The sequence below is a fragment of the Leguminivora glycinivorella genome, chromosome Z (genome assembly GCF_023078275.1).
Source record: "Leguminivora glycinivorella isolate SPB_JAAS2020 chromosome Z, LegGlyc_1.1, whole genome shotgun sequence".
In the NCBI taxonomy this organism is placed as follows: Eukaryota; Metazoa; Arthropoda; class Insecta; order Lepidoptera; family Tortricidae; genus Leguminivora; species Leguminivora glycinivorella.
Window position 1 is genome coordinate 54,526,687 of NC_062998.1, and position 13,704 is coordinate 54,540,390.

The window sequence follows — 13,704 nt, forward strand, 5'->3', positions numbered from 1 at the left end:
AAGCTCTTCCGATGGAAAATAATCTTCAACAGGCGGTGGCGCTGGCGACTGAAGTGACATGCAGCCGGATTAAGGTTCGCATAACACTATATGCTATGCACAGTTCGGTTGTATGTTATGTTATGCTGTACGATGGCAGGACTACATCTCTTCTGTTACGAGTAACTACGACAGTAACTGCTGACTCCAACAGACTGTCGTACGAGGTCAGTATGCACCCCCTGGGAGCCAAGTGACCTTCGGTGACCTCGCCTTCTTCTGCTTCGCCCGTCATCGTACCTCTTCGTCTGCGAGAGCCCTGCATTACGCCGTACAACGGTACGTATTAAGCCTCCGCCACACATAAAGCGCATTCCGCTTCGCTAACGCTACGCTATCAGCGCGCTGAATGCGCGCGCATTCCGCTTGCGTCCCGCGCGCGTTGCGCTCGCAATCCGCGCTCGTTAGTTCCCGCTAGCGCCCACTGGGCGCAACGCCAGCGTTTGTGCGGTGCACCGCCATTATTGCGCTCCGCCTACGCTCTCAAAGCGCGCATGTGTGGCGGTGTTTTAATTCATCCCTTGACCTGCTACCACGACGTGTTCAGCAACCACCAGCGATGCGACACGGACGTCACCTCTCAGTCTACGCTGTCGACCTTCATTGCACGAAGTAGAAATCCGTCGCATCGGGTTTTGGATTAGGTAATGGATTACCCTAAGAGTCAATGACTGACTTGAAGAAATCGACTGATACCTCCGTCCAGTGTAGTAGCAATCGACAGCGCTCGTACTTTTCATCTTCTAGGCTAGTTTTACCGAGCGATCAGTATCCTCAAATGCCCTCACTAAAAAGAGTTCAGAGTTCAGGAGTCTCGCTTGCAACCGCGCTCGCTTGACGCGAAATAGTCTGATCGAAAATACCAGTATTGTAACAAATAGCCTTGGGCGCGTGAGTGATGACCTTTTTCTGTGTTTGATATGGACGTAAGACGTTGGACTTTAAATAGTCATATCAAAGCTAATATTGATTTTGATAATTTTTACGAAGGGTTGACAAAAGCAGTATCAATTACGTTACCCTGCTACAGTACAGATAGTTACACTACTTTTACAGTTAATTTCCACACTTTGTGTCTGAAATTGGGTTTATAACCCGATAAAATAACGTCTCTGTTAATAATAATAGTGTATCTAAAGTTTTTGTGTCTTGTTCAAGTCAACCTCGCCTACATCTTTTTTGGTTTTGATCTGCGATGTATAATAATGTCATTTCTCTAACTATTCGCTGACTAAAGCTAAACGTCATCACGAAAATCTCTTTAGGCGTTTCTGGCACCGAGATATTCGCGGATCGAAGGCGATTTCGACTGATACATCTGTCAAATCGGTTCAACAACTGATTCACTTATTCTTCTATGCTATGCCAATAGGGCTACCAAAGGCTTGCGCGCCAGCTGACTCGCCACCAGGAGATAATAAACATACATACAACATACATACAATCACGCCTGTATCCCATAAAGGGGTAGGCAGAGCACATGAAACTACTAAAGCTTCAGGGCCACTCTTGGCAAATGAGGGGTTAAAAGAAAACGAAACTGTGGCATTGCAGTGACAGGTTGCCAGCCTCTCGCCTACGCCACAATTTAACCCATATCCCATAGTCGCCTTCTACGACACCCACGGGAAGAAAGGGGGTGGTGAAATTCTTAACCCGTCACCACACAGGCAGATAATAAACAGGTCTCTATAAAGACCTCGGATATACAAACGGCACAAATAATATAAAAATTTTACCTTCCAATAAAATTATTATTATTTTGCCTGGTATATCCGAGGTCTGAGTGATGCCTTCCTGGTAGGCTTAATATACCGTCGGCACTTCTCCTCAACAATGAGGGTGGCTGGTGGCGGGTCGGGGCGCAAGGAGCCTTATGTTGCAGGTGGGGAAAACGGGACTACCAACATCGCGGCGGTGTGACGCCGGAGCGACTTACAACGAGCGATGGCGCCATCTATCGGTCCGATGCGACGTCTACGACGTACTCTCTCTCTATAAAGACCTCGGATATACCAGGCAAAATAATAATAATTTTATTGGAAGGTAAAATTTTTATATTATTAAGCTGTTAATAATATGAAACCACTGTAATTTGTAGCAGTAATTTAAATGGAACAAACTGTAAATAATATTATTCAATGGCAAAATTAGACCCAGTTCCATAAAAACATTAAATTAAGTTGTTATGCAGGCCTCTATGACAGTCCTTGAAATATTTTTTAATTTTATCTATTTTCTCTTGTTAAATATTCAAGTACTCATTATGACTAATGAAATTTAGTATGTATAAAGGATATTTACCTAGTACACAACTACACATACTAGTTTTTGTTGCCGATGGATTTTGTCAAACAGCCGATGCTAGAAATTATATATATATATATATATACAGATCAGTACCTCACCTCATTTGAAGTAAGACATTGTAACACCTCATTTTTGGAAATGAGGTACTCATACAAACTCATTTGAAATTGATGTCCTACCCATCACTACCCCACATACACATAGCTTGCGTGTATTTCCCGCACAACGATAATCATAACTCGTCACTAATTCGATTTTTCGATAACGCTTCTATTTTAATGCATAATAACCCGGATGACATTTTTATTCTTCTAGGCGACTACAATATATCGTATGCTACTTGGGGTGCTAGTCCCAATATAAACTACTTATCGCTGGGGGCTAGTGATAATAGAACGGTCCTTCATTTGTCTGATTTTATGACCTTAACAGGTGTGCGTCAGTATAACTCATGTACTAATGTAAACGGGCGGATTCTTGACCTTGTGATGTCTAATGGTGACTGTTCTGTTACTGCGAGCCCCTCTCCCCTCACCGCCGAAGATTCTCAGCACAGGGCCCTACTCATCGAATTAGCCTTATCAATATCGTCATACTTGCCCGAACTGAGGCCTAATCAAGGTGTCAAACCTATGTTTCATTCCGGAGATTATGAATCGATTCGTGCAGCCCTTTCTAATACTGACTGGTCTTGTTTAGACAGTTTGAATGTTAATGAGTCTGTGGGTTATTTGTATCTCATTATAAATAAACTGATTTTGAAATTTATACCTCACAAAAGTATAAGTCACAACACTAGTTATCCTCCATGGTTTTCACGCAGTTTAATCAAAGTTCGCAATCAAAAGTTATTAGTACACAAACGATGGAAAACTTATAATAACCCTTTAGATAGGGCAGAGTTTGTATTTTTGAGAAAAAGGGAACATAAACTAGCAGCCGAATGTTACAAGAATTATATCTCACTGACCGAAGACATAATATATAAATCACCAAATTATTTTTGGTCATTTATTAAATCTAAATTTCCTGTTAATATTATACCCGATCAAGTGTCATTTAATGGGGTAAATGCTAGTGATGGGGAAGCCATGAGTAATCTTTTCAATGATTATTTCAATTCTGTGTTCGTCCCCTCTCCTAGTGATGGGCAAGGAGCGCCACTGTCGCAATGTTCCACTGATAGCCTAATTGATCTATGCTCTATTGATATTACAGAAGATTTGGTTTTTAAGCAATTGAACGGAGTAAACGTTAAAAAAGGTAGCGGTACTGATTTTATTCATCCCCTCTTTATTAAAACATGTGCTAAAGAACTTACTGTACCCATTACAAAAATTTTTCAAAAATCTATTTCGTCAGGAACCTTTCCCGAGTTATGGAAAAAGGCTTTAACACTTTCGAAACCGGGCTCTACGCGGCGCTACGACATTTTCGCTACATACGGGGAAACCCATGTAATCGGCTACGCTTCTACGAGCGGTGTACCCGACAGTCGGGTTCTTGGTAGCGAAAGTGTTAATAACCCCGATACATAAGAGTGGCGACTCTAAATTAGTCACTAATTACAGACCAATTAGCAAATTAAATATATTTGGTAAAGTTTTCGAAAAAATTGTCACCACAGAAATAACTGCAACTATTTATCAGCATATTTCAGAACATCAGCACGGCTTCTGTCGTGGCCGCAGTGTTGATACAAACCTTCTCAACTTCTCTGATTTTATTTTAAATAAAATCTCATCCGGCTGGCAGGTGGACGCCGTGTATACCGACTTCTCGAAATGTTTCGATAAAATTAACCATTTTAAGTTAATTGAGAAGCTCCGGAGGCTCGGTATTCACGGTGACCTCCTCAGGTGGATTCAATCTTATCTTAGGAACCGAAGCCAGGCTGTGGCACTGAAGGGTTATACTTCTCGTTTTCTGCCAGTGCTCTCAGGGGTGCCACAAGGATCTCACCTTGGTCCTCTTCTTTTTATTTTATATGTTAATGACATGGCAACCTGCTTCAGAAATTCGGAACACCTTGTTTATGCTGATGATACAAAGATTTTTAAAGCTATATCTTCTGAAGCGGATTGTCATGTCTTACAACATGATCTTGACAGTTTTTATGAATATTGTAGCAATAATCATCTATACCTAAACTTAGACAAGTGTTTTGTGATTACTTTCTCCCGAAAACAAAATATAATAAATTTTAATTATTTAATAAATGGAAAGAAGATAACTAGAGTTAGTTCTATTAGAGATTTAGGTATTACTATGGACACACAGCTTAATTTTAATATTCATATTGACAACATTTGTAACCGAGCCTACAAAAATTTAGGTATGATACTAAGAATGAGTAAACCCTTCAGGCGCCCCTGCACCCTTAAAATACTATTTAATTCATATGTCAGGAGTATTCTGGAATTTGGGTCTGTGATCTGGTCTCCTCAATACCATATCCATATTAATCGCCTAGAAAGAATACAAAATGTTTTCTTACGAGCACTCTGTTACAGAACCGGCACTTTATTTGAGTCATCAGCCAGGTCGGCTAAGCATTTCAACATAATTTCTCTTTGTAATAGAAGACTTTTTATAGACACAATGTTTTTATTTAAAATCTTAAAAAATGAAATTAATAGCCCAAATCTACTACAAAATATTATGTTTAATGTACCGCATCGTTCCTTACGTCCTCGAAATTTGTTTTATGTGAGTTTCGCACGTACTAATTATTCTAGGCATACTTTTTTCAAACGTGTATCTAAAACTTACAATGAGTATTTCTATGACATCGATCCATTTATGCATTCACTTCCAGCTTTAAAAGGACTTATTAGATCTAAACTTTTGTTGTTAAAGTAAATTTATCATATGTATTTCTCCTCGCAAAGACGCATTTGCATGTTTTTGATGTATACCCTACTTTTTAAAACATTTATGAACCTCCAGGTCTTTTATACCTTATACATGTTTGCTACCTATGTTATTTGATATATGACTGTATGTGTTCTGAACAATAAATAAAAAAAAAAAAAAAAAAAAAACAGCCGATCCGCATCACCTCAGACGCCGATGTCGAATGGGTTTTTGAGAGCAAAGGAATTTGATTGAAAAGGATAAATAATAAAAAAAAATTGCCGGACCAAACTAACAAAAAATTACTCAAGACCGACAATAATGAATAGCTTTGGAAAAGACCTTCACCTAAGGGGTTCCCATTTATCAAAAGATATAATTATAAACTTACCTAAAATATAAATGTAATCACTAACAAAAAACTAAATTAGAACTAGAAAAAAAAACTAACAATTATTAACAAACAGCAAAGATTTAATTGTACATCATAACAGGAAATAAAAGGCTTTTTATTTTATTATTAAAAAAATAAAAGTAAAAATGTTTTCTGTATGTTTAAATAGGCATATGACAATACAAATTATAAGAATGTATTTAATTTACAAAATATATGTATTTTGTTTCTACACACACCGCTTGTTTCACATTATATGTATACCTATTTCATACTTCTATTTCATTTTTACCCACTAATATTGTAATGTTCATTTGTAATTTTAATTTATCCTATGTATTACAACAAATTAAATGTCAAATATATCCACGAATCAAATGTCGACACAAACCTAATAAATTTCACAGCACTCTGACGTACGAACAAATATAAAATAAATAAAAATAAAAAATCGTTATTATTACACTACACACATATAATACCTATTTATCTATCGACACAATTTGTATTCATTACTCGATTCGAAACAATTATAATCGTTAATAAACAATTATAATCATTAATAAACAACTGAAAATTAGTTTTTCGCTGTTTTTAAGTCATAATAAAATATTGTAATATTTTACTTCGGATAATTGGACAATACAAGGATCAAGTAGCCTATTAGGCTTAAACCAAAGAAGATCGAGTATTATAGAGAGTTACTGTCAAAGTAAAATGTGTAATCAATCACAGTACATAGACTGCCAGCTCTCGACACAAGCTTAAAAGTTTTGAATCTCAATTTTAACAATTTGGCCCATATTGTTACCATGATATATGTAAAAATGTCAAATGTTGATATAAGCGCCATCTAGCCGAACGTTCCCCAAAGGTGCAACGCCATCTAGGCCACCGTACCTTTTTCTCTATGGCTTTAAGATACGTTTTTTTCTTAGACTTTTTCCGTCTATACGGGGTTACATAATGTCTTTGATTTAAAGGGGCCATTTTTTTCAAAGTTGTCCACCCTACTTTTTTGTAACATGGGTATTTTTACGCGGTTCATACTCAGAATCGCGAGCTCTTTCGATCCTGATAGGAGAAAAAAATTGTCCCAAGATTTCCATTCATTTTTCAAACCTTCCATTCCGTTACCGCCATCCAAAATGTATGAAAAAATGGTAACGGAATTGGAAAAAAACCTTCGGACACTTTTTTCTCCCATTAGGATTGAAAGAGCTCGCGATTCTGAGTGGAAACCACATAAAAAATTCCAAATCCAAAAAAAGGTGGGGTGGACAACTTTGAAAAAAATGGTCCAAACAGGCCAAATGTCACACTTGTCCGTATTGATTTAGTTGTGGTTCTTTCCAGAATAAGCGTGGTGCAGTGGAACGAGGACCTGTACGAGAAGCAGCTGATAGAGCGCACGACGGACGCGTGCGGCGGCCCAGTCGACCTCGTGCTCAACTTCGGGACCACCTCGCGGTCGCTGCACCGCGCGCTGCAGTGCCTCGCGCCGGTAAACCAATCAATATCGAGGACATCTAGCCCCAAACTAACCAAAGCTTATACTATGGGTGCTAAGCAACGACATACATACTTAAATTATAGATAAATACATACTTATATATACTGATGTGCCGAAGGAAAGTTTCCAAAATTCTGAAATTTTCACATAGTAAAACTTCGGAAACTTTCCATACTTTGCATGGACAATTGTATGGATGGAAACTTTCTATATCATAAATTTAAATTCCCTTTGTTTTTCGTGAAAGTTTCAAGAAATTTAAGATTTTTTTGGAAAGTTTCCGCAACTTGCACATCACTACTTATATACATAGAAAATATCCATGACTCAAGAACAAACATCTGTGCTCATCACACACATAAGATATTCTCTCGCAACGCTCAAGATTCTAATATTGAATGTTTCGCTTCCAAGCTTGTTAAGAGCTTGGATGCCGTTTAATACCAGTCTAGAGGTAACTCTGGGCGATGTGAAGGCTTTGAGTGCCGCTTGACTGTCGCTGAGTATATAGATAGTCTTACCTTGGATTTGTCTAACTATATTCTCATGTACACAGGCAATTATTGCATATGTCTCGGCTTGGAAGACCGTGGCATAATTGCCCATGCTGATACTACCACTGTAGTCATTTGCATAAATGCCTGCGCCCGTACCAGATGCCATCTTGGACCCGTCTGTATACCAGATGATGGTGTTGTCATCAGGGGTGGGTGTCTCCAGCCCCTCCTTCCATTCGGCTCTAGTATGGACTTTGGTTTTGAAGTTTTTGTGGAAGATGAATTTCGGTTGCATTTTGTCGCAGCCCATACTCATCAGCCTTCCCATAGAATTGTTGTATTCCATGCTTGTGTGTTTAGTCTTCGGCATGCTATCGCTCCAGAGGCCTGTTAAAGCCAGCCGGTGTAGCGATTTCAGTGCCTCAGACTGTATCACTAGATGTAGCGGCGGGAGATCCAATAGTACCTCCAATGCTGCTGTTGGCGTCGTTCTGAACGCACCCGTTATAGCCATGCATGCTGTCCTTTGTACCTTCATGAGGACATCCTTGCATGTGCTCAGTAATGTCCTTGGCCACCAGGCCAGGCTTCCGTACAGGATTATAGGTCTCACCATCATGGTGTAGATCCACCTTAGTACCTTTGGGTTTAAACCCCATGTTTTGCCGTAAGCTGACCTACACATTCCAAACACTCTAAGTGCCTTGGCTGTGGTCAGTTCGACGTGTCTTTTCCAGTTCAGTTCTTTGTCTAGTGTTACCCCTAGATATTTCACTTCATTGGAAAGTTCAAGTACCCTTCCATAGAGCCTTAGTTGCTCCATGCCAGTAAGGGCCCTTTTCCTGGTAAACGGTACTACCACTGTTTTGCCTGGATTGATGGAGAGTTGTTGGTGGTTACACCACCTCTCCACTTGCTCGAATGTTTCGCTTGCTCGGGTATCAATATTGGCACGTGCGGTTAAACAACAACTTTGCACCCTTGTATAAGCCTCTAGCGACAGACCATATTATAAAAAAAATTGCCAATCAATTTAGAACCAATGGTACTACATACTAGAAAACAATGCTGATTTTTTTTTTGAAAATGGAACGAATCAAAACAAAAGCCATTCAGTTCTATTTAACGTAGATTCAAATTTAATCGTAGGTATTTTGTCCTAGTATTAGGAAATTGAACCACAAATGTAATCAATGACTTGATGAAAATATCTATGTGAACCAATGAAATAGTGACTTTTGACAGTCCCGACTGTATATCGATACAGGTGTCACACACGAAATCAAAGTTTCGTTCATTCCCTTCGGCACTGGTCCCACTGCGAGCTAGTAAGCTATGAGCTATCGCCTATAAAACGAACAAAAGGTAATCACTCCCGTGCAAATAAAATAGACACACGGCGATGTTTATAGTTACTCGCCCAGCGGTGAGCTATCAATATCGCCGTGGCTCTTTTATTTACACGGGAATGATTACTTTTTGTTCGTTTTTATAGCCGACAGCACATAGCTTACTAGCTCGCGGTGGGACCAGTGCCTTAGATTCGTGCCAGCTTTTGTGAATCACGCCGTATAAGAAACAAGTATTAATCGTTGCAGGGCGGCGTGGTGCTGGTGACGGAGGACGTGGGCGAGAAGCTGCTGCCCAAGTTCGCGAAGAAAGCGGACGAGCTGCGCGTGCGCGTGGCCGTCGTGCCGCACGGCACGCTCACGCAGCTGCGCGCGCTGGTCGCGCTCGTCGCCAAGGGCGAGGTACGGCCGAGGTCACGCCAAGGTCACCCTTACCACACCTCGGACACTGGCGGTCAAATATATGACAGAGGCGCGTTCCTAGCACACACTCTAAGCTCGTGTAGGCGAACGCGTACTAGGCTTGTATGAGTGAAATATGAAATGACTGTTCGCGTTTTTGACAGGCGGTAACTGTGAGGTAACCGAGAGGGGGTGGGCGGCACTTTCAGCGGGGAGCGGGAGTGGCCATACTGTACAATAGTACTCTTTATTATACTGTGCCCTTACGGAAATGTTAAGATCACAACGCGGCAAATGTTATGTATTTAATGTTATTCCATGTCATAACGATTGTAATAGCCTAGTGTCCTTCAAAAATAATGTAAAAAAGTTTTTATTACATAATTATCAGAAAACGGGTTAGCGTAAATGTATTAATTAGACATTAGAATCATTACCTAAGAATGTAGTTTAATACTATTAAGTTGTATCAACCATATTTGACAGACACATAATGTTCCCATACAATAAAATTTAACGAACGCTTTAATACTTTGAGATTAAGTATGAATCATCATCAAAATTGTGCAATGGTTTCACAGTTCTCCGACCGCCTTCAAAACTTGTTTTTGTAATTGGATAATGACCACCAGCTGGTTGGACAAGTGTGTTGCTGTTGCTACCTACCTGACACAGTAGACGATAAGGAAGTAATTAATAGTGAGTGCTTGCATTCGCCAACAAACTGTCATACAGTTTGGTTTATAATTAGAATAATACTGTGTAACCTTTTTTGATAAAAAAAAAAACACATGTGTCAAGGTCACCCCGGGCCAAGGTCCCTAATGGAGCAAGGTCACTCCACCTGTGGGGCTGGATCACTTTTCAAGGACGCTTTAGCGACAGAGGACGCCCAGTTCAATGGCAAGATTATGACAGATGTGTCAAGGTCTTTACTTGTCAAGGTAACTCATGGGGCGCGGTCACTAACTTGTAAAATAATTGTTGTTTCAGATCGCCCCTCCCCCGCACTCAGTGTTCCCGGCCGAGGAGGCCCAGGAGGTGGTCCGCAAGCTGTGCAACTCCGAGGTGCAGGGTCGCGCCATCCTGCGCTTCCACAACGTGGACTAACTCGCCCCACCCTCCCCTACCAGCCTCTCGTCAAGTCACCGCACTTCGGACCATGAAGCCAACAGCGCAGAGGCCCTTTAAGACAGGGCCAGTAGCATCAACCACATTTGACGACCTTTGACCAGCAGACGTCTATGGAACTTCCCATACAACATTATTTAACGAACGCTTTAACGGTGGCAGATGGCTTGATGCAACCGGCCCTTAATCTAAAAAGTAACCGGCGATTATCCCTGTCCGCAATATAGAATACACCCAAGGACAATCCCCGGTTAATTTAGAACTATTGCAATGAAAAGAAACAAAATATACCGGGCTATTGGGTTGAGGTGTTATGTACAATTGTACAGTCAACCAATTGGAACCCTAGGCCACTGTAGAACTTTGTCATAGTGACGTTATAAATCAGATTGTAAGAAATCTCTTACTGCTTGTTATTTTGACATGGTTGTAGAGTGGCCTAGGGTTCCAATTGGTTGACTGTACTAGTGACCGGTCTATGGCGCCTGCCTTGATCATATCCAGAGGGCGGAATTGCTCATGGCAAAAATCAAACGTCAATAGAGTTGGAACGGTAAATTTTATCGACATTTTCAGCTATCGATAAAAACAGTCACCTTTTAAATTTCTGCCTTTATTTGACCTCTGATTAGCTATTCGACCATTTGATTTTGACCTCTTTGACTAGATTAAAAGTAAATTGTATAACATTTGATTACCATTTTTGTCACTAGTCCTCTTGCAAAAACGTTTGAAAAAAAATGGTTAATCTAAAACGAAAACCAGTCAACAAATGGATAAAGAAGTATCCTCGTCTTACTTACGACGGAAACAACTCAATATACTGATAATTTCAGTTCAATCGATAGTCGATAAAATTTAACGTTCCAACTCGATTAAAGTTTGATTTTTGCCATGAGCAATTCCGCCCTCTGATCATATCTTATAAAAACATAACAAAAACAGGTAGGCGGTGGCTTATTATTATGTATCTCCGTTTAAAACTCTCTGGTCTTTCGAGTCCGGTCATTTATAAGGCGTGTGTGGGGATACACATCCAACACATAGAGGCCGTTTGGAGAGCTTTGATGTCATGTGGAACGCCTTATTATTTTTATTATTAAGAGTGTAATTTTACAACGAAGTTTAAAATTTGCGGATAGATTTGTGCCATATACACCGTGTTTCCGGTAACACTCAAAACCTCAGACACCCCAACTGATTTTTATTTTTTTAAACTCATCTAGAGTATTCATCTTTTAATCTGATGGTTACTTTTTTTTTAATTGAATTTTTAATTTTTTGTACAGCTCTACTTGACTTTTAGCTCTACACTCAATAAAATAGTTGCTAACTTCCACCATAAACCACAAAACTATTTATTTGTGTACGTTACTGCAACGACATAAGGTTTACCAATAGACAGCTAAGATGTCACTGTAAAACACTTTAAAGCTTTGTCACAGTAAACTTCAAATTGGACAGGTAATCAAATTTAAACCCAATGTTTAAAATGACAAGGTTGTAATTAGGTACGAGTCCAATTTGTTATGACTTATGATAAACATTAAGATTAAACTGACAAACAACGTCAAACTCGTAGCGAAAAAATAATCGTCGAAGTAACCAGCCAGTATTAATACCAACTAAATACTGAAAAAGGTAAACAACCTCTAGCAATGCGATATACACAATGTTGTCTTACGAGTACAATAGAATAGGCACGTAAAAAATAACTAATAATACAAATTTAAATAAAAATATTACCCCCATCAAGATATAGCTGAATCGATTCTACTCTTGATTCTGAACAAACTGTTTTCAGGTTTTTAGTGTTAAGTGAAACACGGTGTATATGGGCGAATCATCGTTTTGAGCGGCGGATGTATAGATTATTTTAAAAATCAACTCCGAGGTGCAGGGCTGCGCTTTTACAACGTGGACTAACTCGCTCCACCCTCCTCTAACCCGTCACCACACCTCGGACAATGGCGATCAAATATATGAAAGTAGCGCGTTCCTAAGGGCAATATATTGGAGCAAATGGCAAATATATTGAAGAAACTAGTTCCTAATGGTGATCAAATATATTAAAGAATGTTATCCGAACTGGTGGGGAAATGCAAGTGATAGGGTCGAGTGGAGGAAGAGGCCTCCCCTCCTTTGCCCAGCAGTGGGTGAAAAATCGTAATGTGTATTAGATTGTTCTTCAAGCCTAAATGTTTTTCTGTCCATGAATTGTAAATTATCAAGCCGATATAATACTTCTATTTTTGGATATACATATTGACTTATTGAACACACTGTCCGTCTGCCTGCCATGCGAATTTGAATAAACAAATGTAAAAACAACACATATTTAGAATACCTACTTATAATATTGCGAATGTAGCGAAATTACAACTTTAGGCACTGGTCCCACCAAAAGCGGGTAAACTATGAGCTATCGGCTATAAAAACGAGCGAAAGATAATCACTCCCGTGTAAATAAAAGAGACGCGATGATAGCGCGGGCTAGTTATAGTTCGTAGCCGAGCTATGAACTACAAATCGCTCGATCTCCCTTTTATTTGCACGGGAGCGACTGTCTTTTGTTCGTTTTTATAGCCGATAGCTCATGGCTTACCCACTTTTGGTGGGATCAGTGCCTGTTTTAATTGAAGTAGTTTGTGATGGTATAATATATCTAAAAATTTAGAAGCATTTTTTTTAAATAATATTTCGATATTAACAACCGGTCTGGCCTAGTTAGTAGTGACCCTGCCTGCTAAGCCGGTAGTCCTGGGTTCGAATCTCGGCTCGAATTTTTGACTTATGAGCAGAGTTCGGATTTTTGTGCGTCATCTCATACTAAAAGTCATTAAAATGACGTAAGTCAATAAGAATGTCGCAAATCCGTCCGATCTCTGCTTATGAGCCTAAAAAGGTTCGGCAATATTGTTGACACGGGCAAGTGTGTTGAAACATGAAAGTTACTTCATGCGTACTCATACGACTTCCATACATTTGTACGCACGCCAACGACACTATGTGTACTTTACTGTAGGCTACTAGACTCATATCTAATTTGGCGCAAGCAATGATTATATTCTGTAATATTTGACATAAGAAACCACTATTGATTTTGGGTATTAATAGTTTACGATGACTACGTATTTTGAATTAAAAATGTAAGTTTTTTTTTAAATTTTGGCCACCGGAAACGGCCGTGTAGTGACGTCATAGAAAACGAAC

At 39.6% G+C, this 13,704-nt stretch overlaps 1 protein-coding gene across 6 annotated transcripts in view; it reads left to right on the top strand.

Moving 5' to 3' along the window:
* Positions 1 to 11,246, top strand: part of LOC125241023 (probable zinc-binding oxidoreductase, mitochondrial) — a 28,945-nt gene extending 17,699 nt beyond the window's left edge. For all 6 annotated transcript variants that reach the window (XM_048149293.1, XM_048149292.1, XM_048149296.1 and 3 more), the window contains exons 7-9: positions 6,956 to 7,103; positions 9,208 to 9,360; positions 10,354 to 11,246. In XM_048149293.1, coding sequence (XP_048005250.1) covers positions 6,956 to 7,103; positions 9,208 to 9,360; positions 10,354 to 10,470 — 418 coding nt within the window. In that variant the 3' untranslated portion in view covers positions 10,471 to 11,246. The remainder of the gene's footprint in view (positions 1 to 6,955; positions 7,104 to 9,207; positions 9,361 to 10,353) is intronic.
* The last annotated feature ends 2,458 nt before the right edge of the window (positions 11,247 to 13,704 follow it).